At 39.4% G+C, this 21,770-nt stretch overlaps 1 protein-coding gene across 36 annotated transcripts in view; it reads left to right on the top strand.

The window, feature by feature from the left end:
- The window catches only part of RIMS2 (regulating synaptic membrane exocytosis 2), a 728,605-nt gene that overhangs the window by 220,003 nt on the left and 486,832 nt on the right, over window positions 1–21,770 (top strand). For 3 of the 36 annotated variants that reach the window (XM_043539219.1, XM_043539218.1, XM_043539217.1), the window contains exon 1: window positions 18,442–18,837. The exons of 29 other annotated variants lie outside the window; for them this stretch is intronic. In XM_043539219.1, the coding sequence (XP_043395154.1) occupies window positions 18,716–18,837 (122 nt within the window). In that variant the 5' untranslated portion in view covers window positions 18,442–18,715. Of the gene's footprint in view, window positions 1–18,441; window positions 18,838–21,770 lie in introns of those variants that run through there. 4 more of the 36 variants (XM_027818471.3, XM_027818469.3, XM_027818470.3 and 1 more) reach the window with 2 other exon arrangements.

Genomic DNA, 21,770 nt, shown 5'->3' with positions numbered 1-21,770 from the left:
GACTCTCCCTACCTCAGGGTCTCTAAGAGGTGCTGCGCTAAAATTCAAGGACTGAGCTAAGTCTCAAACATGAATCCTTATATGACAGTGTGTTGCATACCAATGTGGTAGTCTTAACAGTAGCAATATTTTTAAAAGGAATTATAATTGTACTTAAAACAAAATTTTAAAAGTGAAGGCTTTCATTTTATTACATTTACTCCTTTATTAAAAAGGTACATAGTATTTTATTAATAATAAAATGTTTTCTTTTTTAAATGATAAAGTATTTTGTAGTATTCTCTTAGGCTAATGGAGCAGTACCTATTAGTCTATAAGTATTATTTTTTCTTTTTGATTGCTGATCGTGCTCTAAGAACCTCTTTCCATCTTCTAATCCCTCCAGCTTTGATCAAAGTAGCATATCCAAAGCATCTGAAAGAGTGTGAGACTTGATTTTGTATCTTCTATTTAAAAATATAAATTAGAATCTCTAATAATGCAGATGTATCTCTTTAAGTGCAACTGAAGGATTAAAATGACCAGCCACTAGATAAGCATGTTGGATGTGATATCACCTTGATAGAATTTTATTATAAAAGCGCTCAATCAAGGGAGTGAGTTTTTTGTGACTAGTATGGGAGGCCATTTTTGTTCCTTTCACTTTTCTGCATAAGATAAATCCAAAAGAGAAAGATGACAAATCAAAATAACCCCACTGACAGTGAAGTAGCAATAGTGCAGCCAAAGTTTTGAGAAGGGGACTTATATCCAGAGCACAGTAAGTAGTCAGAAAGTGAATAAGAATATAAAAAATAACATGATATAATAACATGTTTCCAGGTTTTTTCAGTGTCCCCAGGTTTATTAGTGTATTTACACCAGACTTAATTTTGGAAAATTAAAGCAGTAAAATAAAATAATTTATTCTCATGTGTGAGAGAGCTCATTCATTATCTCCAGGGCTGTGGTGTATTGTTGCTTTCTTGTGACCATGAATATATCCCCAGGACATAGTGTGCTGAACTATTTTCCAAATGCTGCATGAGATTTATAGGTCCCTTTCAAAATTAACCTGACAATATACATCCAAAAGGCTATATACATGCCTGTATATTGTTTTAATTTTCTTAAAATATATTAATTTACTTACATTAGCATATATATAGTGTATAGTACTGATGTATTGCATGTAATTTTGCTATAATTTTGAAGTCTCAAGTACTGATTTGAGTTTGTGTGGGTTATTTGGTTCATTATTTTTGCTTTATCTACAGTAAGTGGCTTGTACAGTATGGCTGAGGATATGAATTGCATACTGTCTGCTTTTTTCATAGCATATAAGAAGGAATAAGTATGTTTACAGATTAATATATTTTTCCAGTAAAATTTGAAAATTGGTGTCTTTAATTTGTTTTGAGCTTTTGCTTACTGAGCACCCACAGCTTCCATTAACCTTAATTGCAGTAGTCAGCACTTAGCACTTTGGCATATCAGGCTCCAGATGTCTCAGTTTGGGCACCCAGAAAATGAGGAACACACAATTAGTGGGCACTTGAGAAAATATTGGTGTAAGTCACTTGCCCAGCATCATATGGGAAATCTGTAGCTGAGTTAAGAATAGAACTGAGCTGTTGTGGGTAGCATTCACCTCCTTAATCATGAAACCATACTTGCTGTCCCTGCATTATTCTCTACCACTGCCCTGTTTGTCCCTTTCTCCCACCTTTCCTCTCTTTGTCTGTCTCCTTTGATTGTAAGTTCTTTGGAGCAGGCACCATATCTTCTTGAATATCTGAGTATCATCTAACATGTTTTGGCTGCTACTGCAATAATAATAATCTTGATTAGCATAATATTCAATATTAACAATATCTTGACTAATATTCTGTTTCTGCTACATGTACAGAACTCCCTTTTGATATCAGTGTGAACACTGTGGCTGTAGGAAGAACAAGGTATTGGAGTGGAGATCCTGTTTTATTGACCTAAGAGCAGAAATTTGCTTTAAAACTCTTGAGATGGGTTTGAACTGCAAAATTTAGATGTGACCTTCCTCAAGGCTGTTTGAAAAAGAGGTTTCAGTTTGGGTCCATGTCTACTAAAAACAGAAGTCAAAATCTACTTAACAGAAAAGTGTACTTGTCACCACCAGATCAGTCTTCCATTACTGAATATGTTTCTAGTATATATATGGTAGTTATAATATGCTTTAAAGTATTTTTATATTGCTGTTTGTGAAATAAATCTATGGAGAAGTCAGAGCCAGAAGGTTTATGATTGGACCCAGCGTGACATTGATTTGGGTTAGTGACCTACCTATATATGAAGTGAGCTGTAGCTCACGAAAGCTTATGCTCAAATAAATTTGTTAGTCTCTAAGGTGCCACAAGTACTCCTTTTCTTTTTGCGAATACAGACTAACATGGCTGCTACTCTGAAACCTACTTATATCTGACATTGATAGATGCTACACTGACATTGTTTGTATAATGCAGAGATTTTATCCTACAGACAGACAGGAAATATATAGTATTGTTGAAAGATTTAATCAGTTTTTGAACAAAGTATAGGTGTTGATGGGGACACAGTGCCAGGGCCTCTGAAAACTGGTGAGCAATGTGAAACCAAGAAAAGTAATCTAAAACATTTAATACAATCTAAACAGTAGATGCAGAAGGTCCATTTTGAGATCTGCTGTGCACAGATGGGTTATTTATGCTGCTGCGCATTGCAGTTCTTTGATTTGTACTATTCAATCTATTTTTTTCCTGGATCACTCAAAAGGGTCCTTTTTATTTTACTGTTATTAACAGCACCATACAGTCTGTCATTGTCCTCAAAACCAACTCTGTTGCTGTTTTCTAATACTTTACATTTCCATCCTCACAACAACTGTGATCTTAATATTATCTGGATAGAAATATTGTCTTTTCTGAAGCTACCTGTAATATTCCTTCATTAATCATTATGTAGAGGACTCTCAGTCTTCCCTCTCCTCATCCAAATCCAAGACAAATCAAGACAATACTCTGCAATTAAAGAGAAGGGAACGGGATCCTTATGATTGCTCCCAAACTCAAGCTGTTTGCACAGCACCACACTATTTGTCTGGAGTGCAGCTGTGGAATAGTCATGTGGAGTGAATAACAGATGTTACCATGTTTGAATAATGCCATGAGCATGAAATAAGAAGTCATGCCTCCCCCTATGCCAATATAGAAAGTATGACACTCAGGGATGACATAAGAAGGACTCAGCTAAGCAGTAGGAATGGGTTATTCAATTCAGACAAATAAGAATTGGCTACATTCTTGTTCATCCATTGTTCATCCCATACAAACCACAAACCCTTTCAGAGATTTGAATAAGTTTGGTTAACTTTTAAAAAAATTATTTTTCATACATGTGTACTTGTATTTGGCCAATATACTATAGGGAAGGCTATTCTCAGAGTATATCCTACCAGGTCCAATGCATGAAGTAGTGAAAATCTTGCAAGAAATCTTGTTTCCATGAAATTTCCAGTGCTGAGTTTAGTTTGCTTTTGCTGCATCTGTTTAACAGTCTGCCATGTTACAGAGAGAGAGGGTACTTATTCTCTGGATGAAGTGGGGAGTTGTCAGCATCATGGTGAATTGGTTTGGAGCAAGACTAGTAGATTGGGCTCTCTGTCCCTTTTCAACCTAAAAGAAGGGAAATGAAATTAAATGAGTAAGCCAAAACTAAAAAAATTTCTTGAGTGATCAAGTAGCATCATAACAGTAGTATCTGCTTTCCAGGCAGCAGACATAGCACAAAACCTGTACTCTTTCCCCTCCACATACAAAAAGATGCAGATGTATTCTCAGGGTATTCTCTCCTCCTTTTTGTTTTTCTGCAATAAAAATGGGTTGCTCAAATTGGCTTCCTTTATTAGGGGCGAAAGGACAAAAATCCGAAGTTCTGGGCAAGAACTGCAAACAAGGCAGTGGAAGAACTATTTTTTTGGGGTGAGGAGGTTGTGGCAGTTCACTTTCTGTGCAAATGTTTCTTGAATAGGAAGGGTGCCATGCAAGGAAAATCATCAAGGATTTCATGTGTATTCTGCAGCACCCTAATTCACTCCACTTCCTCATACAAGCCAGTGTAAGGGTATTTTTTGTTTTATAATTAATCAATTTTAGTAAGAGTGTTCCATAGAAAGATACTACTTACTGTCAGAATTAGGGAGTTTAAATTTGACACTATATGATGAGAAATATAACCAGGTTACTTTTTTGTTTTTTAGTTTCTGTTTTGTGTTTGTACAGCACCTAACACAATAGGGTCCTGGTCCAGGACTAGGGTCCTAGGTGCTATTGTAATACAAATTAATAATAATAATTTGTCCAACAGATTACCTGTCTGCAGTCTCAGTTGTTCCTTCTTGGCTCCCCAGTGACTGCACACGCACCCATGTTGTTCTTGTGGGCTGGCACGCACACTAAATATAAGCACAAGCACTTCCTACCATGGGATAACAGGAGGTTCACCAACAGTCTGTCCCTTAAGGCTTAATCTTCTCTCTCACCTTGGAGCAGGGTTTCACAGCCCCCTCTGATCTTTGTAATTTGTCAACTTTCTGCTTGACTCAAACAGTCATTTTGGCCCTTTTGGACTCCAGCTGAGGGCTTCCTAGCTCTCCTAAACCAGAGGTTCTCAACCTTTTTTCTTTCTGAGACCCCCCTACATGCTATAAAAACTCCACGGTCCTCGTGTGCCACAAGAATGTTTTTTCTGCATGTAAAAGCCACGGCCAGTGTTAAGGGGTAGTAAATATGTCAATTGCCCAGGACCCATGGCACAGGGGGCCCCATGAAGCTAAGTTGCTCAGGCTTTGGCTTCAGTCCCGGTTGACTGGGCTTGGGCCCCTAGGCTTCAGCCCCATGTGGTGAGGATTCTGCATTCTGCCTTGGGCCCCAGCAAGTCTGATGCCAGCCCTGCTTGGTGGCCCCCCTTAAACCTGCTTGTGGTCCCCCAGGGGGTCCCGAACCCCTGATTGAGAACCCTGTCCTAGACCTTCTGTTTGGTCTACTACGGACAACCTCCTATCTCTCCACTTTCTGCTCTTTGCAGGTCTCTCCATACAGGTACATTTTATATCTTGCTTGCCACCCTCTTAGCTGCACTGCAGGAGAGCCGTACTACCTGCAGGTCATCTTCCTGTTATATTCATAAGTTAGAATATACTTGTTAGAGTATTCTTGTAAATGTAAGGGGGTTGTGTAAAAACTACATGGAAAGCCAGGGCTGTATTTTCCTGTTCCCTCTTGCCTATACAGTATTGAGGTCAAAGTAACATAGCTCTGGTAAGCAGGGTGTGGTCAAAACAGTTTTGTTGCTCCTGAGTAGAGCAGGGTGATTTTCTTTCAGTGAATAATAAATTCACCAAAAATGCATTTTTTGGCACACTGAAAGTGTTTGCAAATTTGACGCTGATTTGCTGAATAGTTTCAGCTATTCTGTTTTCAGGACTGAGGCACCATCCACAGAAAAGAAGATGGTTGTGCAGCCACCCCTGTAAGCTTTAGTCATTGGATAAGAGAAAGAGAGAGTAAGTGATAATGACCGTAGCTTCGTGGTTAGGCCACACACTTGAGGGGAGGAGAAGACCCAAGTTCATGTCCCTGCTCCAATAACTGTTTAATTACTTATATAGAATGGAACAGCTTCAACAGGAGAGATTGAAAGAGCCACAAGAAAGAAAATGCCATAGCCCAGTGCACACCTCTGCAATGGGGGAGACCAATGTTCAAATCCCTCGTCTACATCAGGCAGCTGGGGGAATTGAACCTCAGTCTTCTACAGCTCAAGTGAGCACCCTTACCTCTGGGCTACAGGTTATAAAGGGAAAGCATCCAAAAACATGTTTTATTTGAGTAGAAATGGACTTTTTTGATTTGCAAAAATTTTTCAGTATTTCAATTTTTTGTAACTGCCAGCGAATCAAAAAGATCAATTATTCACCCATCTCTACAGCTGAGAGGCTCAGCAGCCATGGAACTTGTCAAGTCTTCATGTGTGCTGGATTATGGTAAAAAGTAAAAAAAAAATTAAACAAAATTTAAAACAGCGCCCTGCCCTGCAAGTGTATTATGAACAGGCAGCCCATCTTGTAGGACGTTCTGCCTCTGAGCTGCTGTCACTTGACTAGGGCCCTACCAAATTCAGGGTCCATTTTGATCAATTTCACAGCCAGAGGATTTTAAAATTGATCAATTTCATGTTTTCAGATGTTTACATTTGAAATGTCATGGTGCTGTAACCATGGGGGTCCCAACCCAAAAGGGGACTGTGGGTGGGAGGGTCGCAAAGCCACTGGGGAGGTCACGGGATTGCACCTCTCACTTCTGTGCTGCCTTCGGAGCTGGGCTCTGAAGGCAGTGCAGCTGTGCAGCTTCCTGCAGCCAGGGGTATCCAGAGGTGGGTCTGATCTGCCCCCCAAGAGTGGCCGTGCAGGTGAAGAGGAAGTCCCAGCCCTCCCCAGCCCAGTGGACTAGCAGCTGGAGTTCGGTGAATGGTAGAAGCCCCCAGCCATTCACCTCCCCCTTCTCTCCATTAGCTAGATTTCACAGGGGAGGTTTGATTTCATGGTCCGTGATGTGTTTTTCACGGTTGTGAATTTGGTAGGGCCCTAGAGATGATCCTTTGTCACCTCAAAAGGTATTCTAGAAAAAATTCTGTTTGAAGAGAATTTGTGCTTCTGTTTCTCTCAGGTGTCACCAAGAGGAGAAAAAGGAAACTGATGAGGACAGCACAATTCTTATAGTTATGCTGTTCCCGCTGGTGCCGTAGGGAAGTGCTGTGCTATATCTAGGATACAGGAACAATCCTCTGCTGCTTCATGAGCGCTCTGTGAGTGGGATGATATGAAAATAGGAGGGAATAGAGATTGTCCCTTTTCCTGCCACTCTATTCCTCTCCACAGTCCAAGGAGCATATTGTTAATAATGCAGATGTTTTTCCATGAAAAAATCTCCAAAGAGATGGGTTCTGAGGAAGAAATGGAAAATTTCCTCCTTCTTTACTCACTGCAGGGGCTGAGGTGTGAAGTCGGTCAGCTGAGATCTGTTTGATTGCTCTCTGTTACCTATCTAGGTAACAGGTGCTCCTATCTAGGTGCTCCAGCAGAGAGCAGAGTAGCTGAGTCATGGAGAGGGGAAGCGGAGACTGATAAGAACTCCTACTAGCTCTCCATAGTCCAACATTTGTTTCCTTCCATACAAGTGGCCTGAGGCTTTAACAGGATATGTGTTTAAAACATCTAACACTGGATTGATAAATCTGGGGAATTTCTAGCCAAAATGGGATATTTGGTCAGTATAGACACGTGCTTCCTATACATTTTTTTCCATAACACCAGCACAGGCAGCAGAGTGAAACTGATACTTCTCACCTTCATTCAGTGCTTCTGAAGGAGCAGCAATAATGTGCAGGCAATTAGGTACAGTCTTTTGGGATTGCAACTGGGGTTGTCAGGGAGGGAGTAAAGAAACAGAAAAGCGAGGAGGGAGGGAAAGGGTGCAAGAGGAGGCAGAGAGACAGCAGGGAGCAGCATGAATTAAATTGAGGAGAATGGCACTATCCTTATCTGTTTTGTATTGTATCATTCTCAAGTGACCTTCCTCTAGCCACTAAATGATGAGCAATGATAGATTCTAAGAGAACACCATTGGTAGATGCAAGATGGCTTCTCAGTCTCATGAAAAACCTTACTCAGAAGCAGACTTAAGAACAACTCCATGAGTGATTTGAATTTAAAGACAAATATAGATATTTCTTCTCCTAAATGGAATTTTTGGACTCTGATTCATAGTGGTCACAATGTGCTGTGTCAGTCTGCTTTTGTGGCTGAAAGTCAGCTGACCTACCTTTCTTGTGTGCCCATAACTTTTAATATATCCAATATGCTTAGGGGTGACTCTTCTAGGACTTGGCAAACCAGTTCAGGAAAAACAACAACTGATTAAACTGTAAACTGATACAAACCTTTAAAGAGGTTTTCTGTCTACATTTTAAATGCAGTATTGTTCGATCATGGTCATATTGGCAGAGAAAGAGAGAGGGAGATGATAAGGGGAGAGAAAAGGGAATGTGGAAGAAGAAAGGGACCATGGGAGCAACAGAATAGAGAATGACAGGAAATAGGTTTATGGTGAAAGGGAGAGTGTGTGTGTATGGGGGAGGGTTAAGAGTCAGAATGCAAAATGTATTTTGAAGAACTGATCAGGGTCCTGGATCAGGTCAAGGAACTTGGGTGAAGGATCTGGCTGATCTGAAAGAAGAAAGGGAAAAATAAGAGTAATTATAGAGAAGGCTGGAGGAGGAAGCTCTAGAATAATAATTAGCACCCTAATTTGGGGCAATCTGAACCTTAATTTTCACATGTCAGTAGTATAATATTTGCAGACTTTTTTTGCCTGTTCTCAAAAAGGATCTAATCAGCCACAAGTATTAATGAGTTCAATGTTTTTCCTTCTTTCACTGTTCAGGTATTCTATTTTAGGCACATACTGTATATATGAACAGATGTTAGCAAGTGTAAGCAAATGTGCTGCCAATTCTTCAGTGTTGGCAGAGAGGAAGGACTTCCTGCTGATGAGATGCCATTTTCAATATTATGCAGGCTGCTCATGCAAAGTCATTGTTGCCTGGCACTTATGCCTTTAAGCAAGACCTCATTATGATTAAGCAGGCAAAGGTCCATCATAACAGATGGACATGAACACTGGGAGCCCAGAGTGCATGTATATGCAAGGAATATGGTCTTGTGGGAAGAATCTCCACATGAGCATGCTGAAATGGTTATTTGTTCTCAGAATTAGTTGACTATAAGGGGGATATGCCATTGCTAGTTCAGTTTTGATCTGTATTGACCTGAACAACCAACCAAACAAAAACCCATCCCCTCCCCCCCCCCCAAATAATCCTAATTTATAAATAGCTCCAGTGGAAAAAAAAGTCAGTGGGACTAAAAGAGGAATTCCAATGTAGTTCTGTTTCTAGTTTGTCACTAGTGGGAATTGTCTTTGAGTGGGCCAAAACAAATGTCTTCACCTATGTGACTTCAAATTCAAAATTGACAAGGTCAGAAATGTGTTCCATAGGTGTAAGGAATGTGTAACACCAAGTCTAAGTAAAGCTATTGATATGAAAAGCAATCCAGTAAGAAAGAGCATCTGCTGCAGAAAAATCAGGAACAGTAGTTAAGGTTAAAAAATACAGATGAACTAAAATGTACCTTTACAGGATAATTAGTTGTGTGAAAAGAAAACCTGCCAAAATCAAGATGCCAAAACATAAACTACATGAAAATACAAACTGTCAAATGCAAGCTGCTGAGTTTTTTACAGTGAATTAATGAAGATTTTGGAGTAATGTTATTCTGAGGGTGGCTTCCAAGCAGTAGTTGAGTAAGGGAGTATTAAAATTTCATAAGTATTTATGCTGCAATAAACCACCCTTCTATTATTTATTATGTACTATCGGTGTGCTTAGTGCTATACAAACATTTGTATACACAAATACATACAACATGACATTGCATCACTATTTGTTTTTATGCCTTTGAGTTTACATAAAGTAATTTGGAATGGCAGGCAATGAGGTGATTCTCCAAATACTCTGTACAGTTATTATAGTATAAGACTTAAGGACGTTCACTAAATATTATGGTTTCAATTTATTTTACCTTAAACCATGAAATCCTAACACGAGTTGATCAGTTAAATTTCTTTTTAAAAAAAATGAAAGCTGTTTACCTACCAAAATTATCCATATTTTCATATTTTCACCTAAACATTTGTGCCAAAATATTGAAATGAGGCCTCTGATTTTGGTTCTAAGCATATTTGACAATGAGGACCAAGGGGTCTCAAGTTGAGAGGCACACAAACTCAGAGGCTACATTTTAACATTTTTGCCCTAACTTTTCTTGAAGCAGCAGTGAAATATTTTCAGTTTTTTGGTTCAGATGACTATAGAAATATTATTCAAGAATCTAACTGACAATGCATCAGGCACATTTCCTCATATTTATAGTTCATGACATTGACAATTATGAGCGCTATCATGTAAAGAAACTGGTACTCAAATACAGTTTTTGCAATCTGTAGATCTGTTACTTTGCATATGTAAGAATGTCTTCTTGTTATGGACATTGTTGACCATAATAATAAATAAGAAATCATTTGTCAGGTAAACAGAAAAATGTATTCTAAATGCTGAATTTTCATGAAATTAGCACAAGTATTTAGGCAATTTGTATAGGTAAGTTTGAAATTAAGTCTTAGGGCTGAATTCTGTCCTTGGATGAGGGCACAGAGCTCCCATTAAAAATAAAATGCCTATTTGATAGCACTTTTCATCAGTAGATTTCAAAGAGCTTCACAATCTTTAATATATTTATCCTCACAACAGGTGGGGAAGCATTATTGTCCCCATTTTAAAGATGGGGGACTGAGGCACAGAGAGGCTAAATAACTGGTTACACAGGAAGTCTAAGGTGCAGAGCAGGAGGTGAACCCAGATCTTCCACATCCTAGGCCCATGCTGAGCCACTGGACAATCCTTCCCCTCCCATTGACTTAAGTGCTAGAACAGGAGGAAAAAATGCACAGTATCAGAGGAACACTACCAATGGTCTCAGCATCTAGTTTAAGACTGAATTTGGTGCGACTTTCATACCTGTTTCTGAGGATTAAATTTGGCCCTGTATCCCTGCTTCTATTCCATCAATTTACATCCCCGGCTATCTACCTTGCTGCTTTATCCCTACAATTAGCTCAAAAGAAATCCCCTTTTAAGAATTCTGAAATAAAATCTATATCTATATGCAGATTGCTATTTCAGTACTTCTCTGTCTGCATCTCAACTCTAGGGTGCCATATGTCTCTAGAGATAATGATGTTAGAACAGCTCTAATAGAATCTCAACCCCACTTTTAGACATATGTAATAGTTTGGATCTGTTTCCCTATTATCCTTATGGCTACTCCCACAGTTTTTTAATGCTGTCAATGTTCTTCTTCCCTCATGCAAGCTGGGTTTATTAGCTCTCTGAAGTTGGGAGTGGAATGAAAGTTAAGTTCAGTTCTGGTCTTGGCTACAGGAAGCAGCTGCAACATGAAAGAAGGAGGAAGACAGAGAAAATCCAGTATTTACAGGCAGTCGGAGAAACAGTAGCTGGATATTGGTGAAAAAAAGAAAAATCTTTCACCATGTCATGGCAACACACACAGAGAAAATTTTAAAAAACTTACCAGACACCTACTAGTCAATGAACTAAATCTATTAGCAAGAGGTAGATATGAAAGATGACGAGGGAGGTGGGGTCTATCTGCGAGCCCTAGGTGCAGAGCCCTTGTGAGAAATCCAGCCACCCTTGCTGCTGGTGAGGAATTGTCATTTCTACCAACAATCCTGTCCTTTGACCTTGCTCTTCGAGAATCTCTGAGAGAAGTGAGATTCAAGCCCTAATGGCTGACCCTCCTAATATGGTCTTCTATCCTGACAAGGTGTCTCTAAGAACTCATCCATAGTTTCTACATGAGGTGGTCACAGAATTCCATCTGAATCAACAAAATCACCTGTGCATTTTCTTTCTCAAGGGACATGCTTCCAAGATAGAAGTAACTGTCCATATCAGACATTCTCTATCATTCCGTCTTCAAATAGAGAGCAGTTCATGATTTTATCAAGACTCTTTGTTGCTGTAATGGAAAGACTGAAAGACAAGGCAATCTCAGTTCAGAGACTATCAAAATAGATTTCTGGCAGTGTAAGAACTTTCTGAGTTAGCCAAACTAGAACCACCTACTATTCTCAGGGCCAGCTCTACCAGAGCTCAAGCAGCTTCAGTGGTGTCATTGAAGAATGAGTCTGTCTCAGACATTTGTGTGCCAGCCATCTGGGAAGGTATATTCATACACTTACCAAGCATTACTCTGTTATTGAAGTCTCAAGGTTCAAGGCTGTGCTGCAATCCTTAGGGTATGTCTACACTATGAAATTAGGTCGATTTTATAGAAGTCGATTTTTCGTAAGCGGTTTTATACAGTCGATTGCTTGTGTCCCCACTAAGTGCATTAAGTCGGCAGTGTGCATCCACAGTACTGTGGCTAGAGTAGACTTTCGGAGCAGTGTACTGTGGGTAGCTATCCCACAGTTCCCGCAGTCTCCATTGCCCATTGGAATTCTGGGTTGAGCTCCCAATGCCTGATGGGGCAAAAACATTGTCACGGGTGGTTTTGGGTACATGTCAGTTGCCCCTCCCTCTCTCCCTCTCTCCGTGAAAGCAACGGCAGACAATCATTTCGCGACTTTTTTCCTGGGTTAACCGCACAGATGCCATAGCACTGCAAGCGGGAGCCCACTCAGCTCACCGTCATCACTGCTGTTGTGGGCAAGTCTACTGTGAGGGCTGCTGTGATCCAAGTAGCCAATGCTATCATTGACATTCTGTTATCAAGGGTAGTGACTCTGGGAAATGTGCAGGCCTTTTTAGATTTTAGGTGCATCATATTCCTGTCCTTTGTCACTAGTGAAGAAGTCTTGCAGGCGCACATTCCACATGAAACAGCTCCAGGGCTCCTGCTCTTTTGCCTTGGCCACACAGCAGCAGCTCCCGGGTGCCTTCGCATCAATGGTGAATGGCTCCACTGCTTCCGCTGCAACTCTGCAGCAGATGGTGCAGTAGGACTGCTAGCTGTCCTCATCAATGGTGTTTTGCTCGCTCCACCGCTTCCGCTGCAACTCTGCTATCCTGATCTCCTGCGAGCTGGAGGCTTCTGCCTCAGGCTGCTCTCCCATGCAGTTTCACCTACCCCAGCTTACCCCTTGCTCCCATGGCTCATGAACCCTGGACAGTAGTAAGGAGCAGTTCAACTATAGGCTGAGCAAGTGCAGAATGGTGGTAGAATGTGCCTTTGGACGTTTAAAAGCTCGCTTGCGTTGTTGGTCAGACCCCAGCGCAACCAACATTCCCATTGTTATTGCTGCTTGCTGTGTGCTCCATAATATCTGTGAGAGTAAGGGGAGGACGTTTATGGTGGGGTGGGAGGTTGAGGCAAATTGCCTGGCATCCGATTTTGAGCAGTCAGACACTGATTAGAAGAGCACAGCAAGGCACACTGCGTATCACAAGAGACTTTGAAAACTAGTTTCATGACTGGCCAGGCTACGGTGTGACAGTTGTGCGTGTTTCTCCTTGATGCAAACCCGCCCCCTTTGTTGATTTTAATTCCCTGTAAGCCAACCACCCTCCCCCCTTCAAAATCAAGTAAATATTGTTTTGAAACCATGCATTCTTTATTAATTTAAAAAAAAATTGAGATAATGGACAAGGAAACCGCCAGTGGTTTTGGGTACATTTCGTCAGTGACCATTCCCTCGCTCCCTCCCTCCCTGAAAGCAACAGCAGACAATCATTTCTCGACCTTTTTCCTGGATTGCCCGCGCATACACCATAGCATTGCAAGCGGGAGCCTGCTCTGCTCACCGCTGCAGTTGTGAGCATTGTAAACACCTCACATTTGCCCTGGGAGATTTTGGCATATATATTGGCATTACGTCTTTTGGAACGGAGTTCTGATAGCACGGATTCATCTTCCCATACAGCGATCAGATCCAGTTCCCCCTGCTTTTGGGGAACTGCCTGGTCACCTGTGCTGATGAGCTCGCCATGCTGGCCAAACAGGAAATGAAATTCAAAAGCTCCCGGGGCTTTTCCTGTGTACCTGACTAGTGCATCTGAGTTGAAAGTGCTGTCCAGAGTGGTCACAATGGAGCACTCTGGGATAGCTCCTGGAGGCCAATACCGTTGAATTGCATCCACACTACCCCAAATTCGACCCAGTGATGTCGATTTTAGTGCTAATCCCCTTGTTGGGGAGGAGTACCAAAATCGATTTTAAGAGCCCTTTAAGTCAACAAAAATAGCTTTGTCATGTGGACGGGTGCAGGGTTAAATCGACCTAACGCTGCTAAATTTGACCTAAACTCATAGTGTAGACCAGGGCTTATTCTCCTAAGACTCCAAGCTCCTATCTCCATTGCACTGGTCTACTGCTTGGGCGTGACAAGAATGATTACATGATTATAAAACATGCCTTTATGGACTCAAGAAGCTCAATTTATTTAGTTTAACAAAGAGAAGGTTAAAAGGGTGACTTGCTTACAGTCTATAAGTAAATACATGGGGAATAAATATTTAATTGTAGGCTCTTCAGTATAGTGGTGAAAGGTGTATGACACAATCCAATGGCTGAAAGTAGATGCTAGACAAATTCAGACTGGAAATAACATTATTAACAGTGCGGGTAATTAACCATTGGAACAGTTTACTGGGGGGTTGTGGTGGATTCTCTATCACTGACCACTTTTATATCAAGTTCGGAGATTTTCTAGTGATATGCTCTAGGAATTATTTTGGGGAAGTTGTATGGCCTATGTTATACAGGAGGTCAGACTAGATGATCACCATGGTCCCTTGTGGCCTTGAACTCTATGAATCCGCAGGGTTGGAGTCTTTAGATCCACCACACAGACCTTTACTACTTGAGCTAATGAAATAACTGATAGCAATACTCGGCTCATGCTTTATGTGGACCAACAGTAGAGAAGAATGAAACACATTTTACCAGAGGGTTTCATAGATATTTGCTGACAACAGAGGAATTGTGAGATTCAAGAGTCTTGGGATCCATTTCAGGCTGTGAAGGGGAGTGTTATCTAGCAGGCACAGACATGTCTGCCCATTCGCTACAAGTTCTGACCCCTTATGCCCCATCCTCCCCAACTTGTCCCTTTCCCAGTACTGTGTCTTCCCCATCTCTGGCTCCTTGTCCCAGTCCTGTTCTCCTCACCTTCTCAGACCCAGTCTGAACCCCTCAGACTTCTAATTCTAGTCCCAGTGTTCTTGCACAGCCACTTTCTAGCCACCCTTTCTGGGCTTGCTGTCTGAATCCCAATCTCTCCACCCACTCCAAGTCTTTCATTCTTCCCACACTTAGTCTCCTTGCCCAACCAGTGCCAGTTCCTCCCCCATAGCTCTTCTTCTGATCTGTTTCTCCCTGTGTTTTGTCAGATCTGTTCCCCTTTCATCTGCCTTCATTTCCCCCAATACTGATTCTTAGTCACAGTTTCCTTGTCCAACCAGTCACAATCTCCCCCATTGCCCCAGCTGCTCATCCAGTCTTAGTGTTCACTCCCATCCAGCTGGCTCCCAGTATCCCCATGTATCCCTCACTGGCTCCCAGCCTTCCGGCCCAACTAGTCTCATCCTCCCCTCTGGCTACCAGTCCCACTCTCCTTGTCCAGCCAGTCCCAGTCTCCTTGCCCCACCAGTCTCAGCCCCATTTTCTCTTCTCTCCCATCTCAGTCTCACCTGCCTCTTTGTCCCAATATACTTATTTCTTCCCTGCCCCGGTCCAGATTTTGTGCTCTCTACATTCAAATCAGATGGCTTCCTCCTCCACACTGCCTCAGTTCCACATGGATGTAATGTGAATCATAATAGAAAAAGGACATACTACTTCTCTCTTCCACTACTATGTAAGAAAACTCTCCTCACTCCACCCTCCTTCTCAGGACCCCCTGTGTAAATAGATAGGTCTTGTAGTGTGCTTTAAAACTGAAAAAAAAAATGGTGATTCTGTAATACATAAGAAACTCAAGAGCATGTACTGTATGAAAGCGTTTGAGTAAGTAAGGTCTTGACCTTAAGGCGTTTATAATAAGAAGAGTAGATGGGGTGGCTTACTTAATTATTTCCTTTTATCAATAAAATTTCTGTTAGCACTGGGTAAGCTCAACTTTGCTCTACCATTTTTGTAATACAGTGATAATAAGTATTAGTAATTGACAGCCCGTGCTATTGCATGGGTGTAATTCTTAAGCCATGCGTATAAAAACACTGAAAATGGCTGAGAACAAAAAAATTGGATGGTAACAGACTGCAGATCCCAGTGGTGAGTGAACCTGGTGATATTCTAAACAAAAAGAGCTCCCAACCATGCTTCTAGCTGGTTCCATCATTTCATACTGACCCAACAAAAATTGTAGGTTTCAGAGTGCTGTTTGTGGTTAGTGTGTATGCTGGTTGTGGTGTTATGTGCGTGGCTGGGTTGATTTTTGTGTGGGTTGTGTTCTGTTGGGGGAGTTGTGTGGATTTGTGTGGGCAGAGAATGAGGGTGGTGTGCTGTGCTGAGGGCACAAATATAACCAATTACCTGTCTGTCTTCTAATAGCAGTTACGATAGGTGGGTGATTTTAATAGGTTTCCTTTTACTTTTTTACCATTAGGAATGGTATTACTTGAATGAGTAGGTATTTTCTACACTTCGAGAAGCTAACTGTTGATTCCTTATCCAAGAGTAAAAATATAACAGGAAATTTTTAAAGTATGTACTGCATTTTAATCAGTAGTTCTCAAATTGTTTTACAAAGGAGGGTACGTATCATTACCTTTACAGATATGAAAACAAAAGCACCGAGTGGCTAATACCAAGATGTTCATATTTGGGTGCCAACTGTGAGCATTTTGGCTTTGGTGATGTGAACAAAGTCACCCAGCAGTGTAATTATGTAGCTGGAATTGGGAATAAAACAGAGGTCTCCAGACTACCAGTCTTGTATCTTATCACAGGACCACATTGCCTCAGTACTATTAACAGACTGTCACAAGCCTAGTAATTGTAAGAGGCTTGGGACCACATTTAAAAGGAAGCAGTTATACATCTTGGCTGATGCAATGGAATCTTTAGCTGTATATCTTTGTGACGGAATGTAGACAGACTAATTTCAATGCATTATATAAAAATGTCGTTTCCCGCTTCATCCGGGTTAGCTAGTTTCAGGAGTCAAGTTCTCATTCTTTCTCTTACAGTAAACTATCCATAAAGAATGTGCTCTGTAGTAATGAGTTACTACAGTTGCCCTATATAGCTGTGCTTCAAGCTTGCCTCCTCCATATGTTTCTCAGATATAAATATATTTCAATATATTTCAATAATGCATGGTATCTTGCTATTGCCTGAATTAGCAATAGCAATTCAGCTAAAGATTGCTTCTCCCAGTATTCTCTAGTATGGACTTTGATAATATTTGTTGTGATTTAATTCATAATATTTCTCCATTATATTTTTTGAAAGATTATTTAACACAGGTGTCAGTAGGGAATCCTCTGTCTCCCTTTCACAAACTTGGAAATGTTTCCCACTTCCCATCCCCACTATCCACCTTCTCCTGTGAAAGCTCTGTGTTGTGGCTGCCGTCCTTTTGGCCTGGGAAGACTGGATAGGGACTCCCTTCTGATCCCATCAATGCAGGTTTTTAATTAGTTGGAAGGTTGCTTATTTCCTTTTCCTTGAGGGTTAAAATCGCTTTTCGTGCTGAGGCTTTAATAATAACCCTCATTTTATGATAGTTTATTTGGGGATTTTGTAATTAGTTGGTGAGATGTTTAAAGCAGTACATAGACATTAAGAGATTCTAAGGAAAATCTTATTAATTGATATTCTTCAGTTTGACAGTAATTGGATATATTGTAATATTATGCTATAATTTGGCCTGAGTATTGAAAGAAAAAGGAAAAAAAATAATTTGCATTCATGGACAGTTATTTGTCAGATTTTAAACAGTGTTCACTGAGCACATTACACTGTATTCTATCAAATGAACAGTTTTGTCTCCTACTCATTGACTTACTGTACTGCACATGCACCAAAGCAATAGGTTTCCAAGCCTATAGCTTTCCTTGGGGTTAGACAGGTATGGAATAGTTGATGTAATGATTGTTTTGATCACTATTAAAATGGTTGATTATGTGCAATAAACTTTGAAAAGGTGCTGAAGGCTTCTTATTTTGGAGTATATTGTATAGATCAGTGACATTCATTTTGGATTATTTTTTAAATATCTGTGACAAATCAGTGCCTCAATACTACATGTATAGTATGTAACTGAATAGTGTTACAGAATAGAACTCAACAAATAGTATTACAGAATAGAACTCAATTAAAATAGTTAAGAGATGAATCTCCTATTATCTCATGCAAGGTACAGCATACCTTTTCAAATACAAGAGACAAAAGGCCTATTGTTACATTCTCATCACTACATATTATTGTATGAAGAATACAATAGCTATTTTTAGCATGGTCTGTCTGTCCTGTACAGCTGCCTCCACATTAAAAAAAAAGACCTATATACTTGGTCACTGGGTTTGGCCATTTTTACAGGGGAGGGAAAGATGCAGAAATCTTCCTCCTCTTAGACAGTAGTAACACTGTGAGGATGCCTTGTCCTCATTTTTATTACTTCTGAGATTTTATTGCTGGCAGCCAGATGTGCTGAAACTCCTGACGACAGCATCTATTCGCTGCGTGTTTTTAATAGGCTTAGAGAAATATGAGTAGAGTACATGAAAGCAGCTCAGCTTCACACTTCAGCTGGGAATGCCCAAAAAGCTTACTGCTGTTTAGAATTCTTGCTACAGTCAGGAGAAAGCCGCACGGGTACTAAATCTTCTACGACTGAATTAGAAGAATAATGACTGTACAATTAACTATCAACCCCTGCTCATTTAGGCACAGTTTTTACAGAGATCAGGAGAAATATGGAACTTGACTGGCATATTTGTATTTGATGGTGTCTGCAAAATAGATGACTTTTAAGACAGGTGGGGAGGAAAAATAAAAGCGAAAGAAAGAAAGAAAATGCAATTTGAGACATTGCGCCAGGTCTGCAATTCTGTTTTATCTCATTTTCATGGGGTTTTCTCATCCCCTCCAAATGTTTTACAAAATGATCTTTTTGGACAAACATTGAACAACATTAGGTAAGTAGAAATAAAGCATTTTTCCTGTAGCATTTCTGTGCTCATGACAAGAGTTTATCTATATGTATGTTTTCTGGTAGAGAACCTCTGTAATTAGACTTTGAAATATTAATATTTTATTGTAGCAGAGAGTTCCTCCTATTGGTAATTTCATGTTTTATATCAGGATTTAAATGAAACTTGTTCTGCAGAAATAAAAACAGCTTAACTAAAATAAAATATTTAAGATGTATATGTCTCTTTCAAACCTATTAGCTACCATTACCAGGCAGCATTATTAGGAGTAATCCTAAAAACATATTAAATATTCACAGACAAATATGTCTGAGAAAACAATTTTATGTGGATATGGCAGTGAAAGGATTAAAGCTACAAGGATGTGGCTATTCAATCATAAATAATTTGTTGGAAGATATAAATGAGCAGTCCTGCATACAATTTGCAAAATATGCAGAGAACACTTTATTGTTTTCAGAAGACTTATATATGTGTATAGTGCTTTTCAATAATCTTTTAACTGGCCATATTACAGAAGATCAGTAGATGCTTTGCAGTAGGTCAGTCAGTTCTGAAGGCTATTTTGTTATGAACAGCTATTGTTTTGTGGGAAGTGGAGATGGCAAAGAGTGGTGTTGCTTATAGTTGTGATGGGGTAGTTGAAGCTAAAATACTGGTTTGGAATTCATTTTTTTGTAGTGAACTCTATTAAATATTACTTATTACTTTTATTACATTTATTCAGTAAACACATGCTGTATAAATGATGTCTAGAACTTTTTTCATATGATTATTAAATATTAAAGGTGAAAGAAATAAAGAGTTTTATCTAAAAGAATGAGTGAAGGCAGAGGAAGAAGACAGAATTCTGTAGTTTTGTATAATGATAATGCATTAATGGAAACATTCTGGAAAAAGGGGGAAGTAATAGTGTACAGAACATATAAATAACATTTTAATCTTCCCCTCTCTATCTGTAAGAAAGGCCATTGTTAAAGGGGATTTTCTTTCTCTTAAATACAACCACATTTCCACTTTAAAAAATCAGAAAACTATTATCTGTTTATTTCACCAGACTGTTATTCTAAGGATTTCCATTACTGCTGCTATTTCTTTTACATACAATCATTATATTTATTTAATGTAGTTCTTCACAAGTTTTACTATCTTAGAGATAATTTTCTAATTAGTCATGCAAATTTATGAAGCTGGTGATTGTAATCATGTTTAATTTAGCGACAATTGCAAAGTAAAGTTAATCCATTTAAGGAATTTAGGTATCCTTTCAAACATAAATGAAAATCTGTAGTCAAAGGTAAGATTTTCTCCTAACATGGCTTTTTTGCATGCTTTGACATCTTTGAAGATCTACAAAATGGAGCAATAATTTTGTATATTATCAACTGTGCTTGTAAAATAGTGCACATCTCCAAGTGCATAGTCTTAGGCCTGCAGCTACTAACACTGCCTAAGCAGCTGTTCGCAGCATCCATGAACCTATTCCTGATTTGCTCATTTCTGCTTTTGCAGTAATCAGAGTGCATGCTCCTTGTAAAAAGGAAAATGTAATGCTTTTAGGTAGGTGCGTGTGTGTGTGTGTGTGTGTGTCTGTGTCTGTAAGAGAGCAGCTGCAAATGATAACAGTTTCAAATCATAAAGACATTCAGAGAAATGTTTTATCGCATTTAATATGGCTGAGACTTAAAATTGTTTATTCCAGGGGACTGGTTAATGAAAGAGGATTACCCGGAAGCTCAATCTCAAACTCAGTATTGTTTATAATTTTAGGCTGAGGATATTTCTACCTCTTTAGACAGTAATTTGGTGTTTTTTCAAGCTAGTGATTTTGGGCTTCAGAAAGCCTTGCTGTTGTGCTGTTTTTGACAGCATAGAGAGACTAAGCAATGTTTGCTGTGGTAATTAAATTTAAACTGTGTGATTAATTGAAAGTTATTTAAGTATTTAAGTAAAGCTATTGTGTAAGTAGTTTTTTTCCTGTCTTCTGGATTTTGCACCTTGATGGTAGGGCTCTATAGAAGTCATTTATTTAATGGTCACCGAAAGTAAGAGGTCTTCCCTAAATTTGTTTTGGAGGTTACTTACCTATGTTATTTATTTTATGATTTTTAAAAAGCAATTTAAATTTTCTAATTAAATCATTATAATGGGCATCTTTCTCTTCTTTATGTAGATTTTCACTGAAAACTTTGATTAGCAGTGTAAAACTATTGCTCTAAACTAATTGCTCTAACATCAAGTTAATTTTTCAGAACTATGGATAGGCAAGCACATAATTATTTTTAAAAATAACAACTTGTGCTTTTGAGATGTATAAATGTGATCTGTGTCCCAAGACCTGAAGTTAATTGTCAATTCATGGGATTAAACAATAATAGTTCTCGTGCTTTTTCAATTATTTTTTTTCCATTCAGTTTTTGGTGGTTATATTTGAAACAGTCAGACTATAGAAAGATAACTACTGACATATTAAGCATAAATTAATCTGTTAATGCATCGACTAGCACAGTGCAGCAAGCATACTAATATGGTATAAAATACAATATAAAATGCAAACTAAGGATCAGAGGGAGAGAAAGTAGGTACATATAATTGTAGTAAGAGACACATCACTATTAATATGTTAACATGATCTAGGTTCTTAATCTAGGGGACTTTAGTCTTTTTTGGAGGGCATAAGGAGTGCTGGTGTTTTGTTCCGAGAGACACTGAGTATCCTAGCATTGGTTTCCCAAACCCACCACCAACTACTAGCAAGGATGTATATCAAGCTGTTTTTTATCTCCCCCAGTTAGGAACCCTACTTGGTCTGGCTGTCTTTTTAATATTTATTATTTATATTATAGTAGCATCTAGAAGTCTCAACTGAAATTGGACTCCTGTTGTGGTAGAATGATGCTATCATTTAGATAGGAGTT

This window comes from Chelonia mydas, chromosome 2, assembly GCF_015237465.2.
Source record: "Chelonia mydas isolate rCheMyd1 chromosome 2, rCheMyd1.pri.v2, whole genome shotgun sequence".
Classification (NCBI taxonomy): Eukaryota; Metazoa; Chordata; order Testudines; family Cheloniidae; genus Chelonia; species Chelonia mydas.
This window is presented reverse-complemented; position numbering and strand designations above follow the sequence as displayed.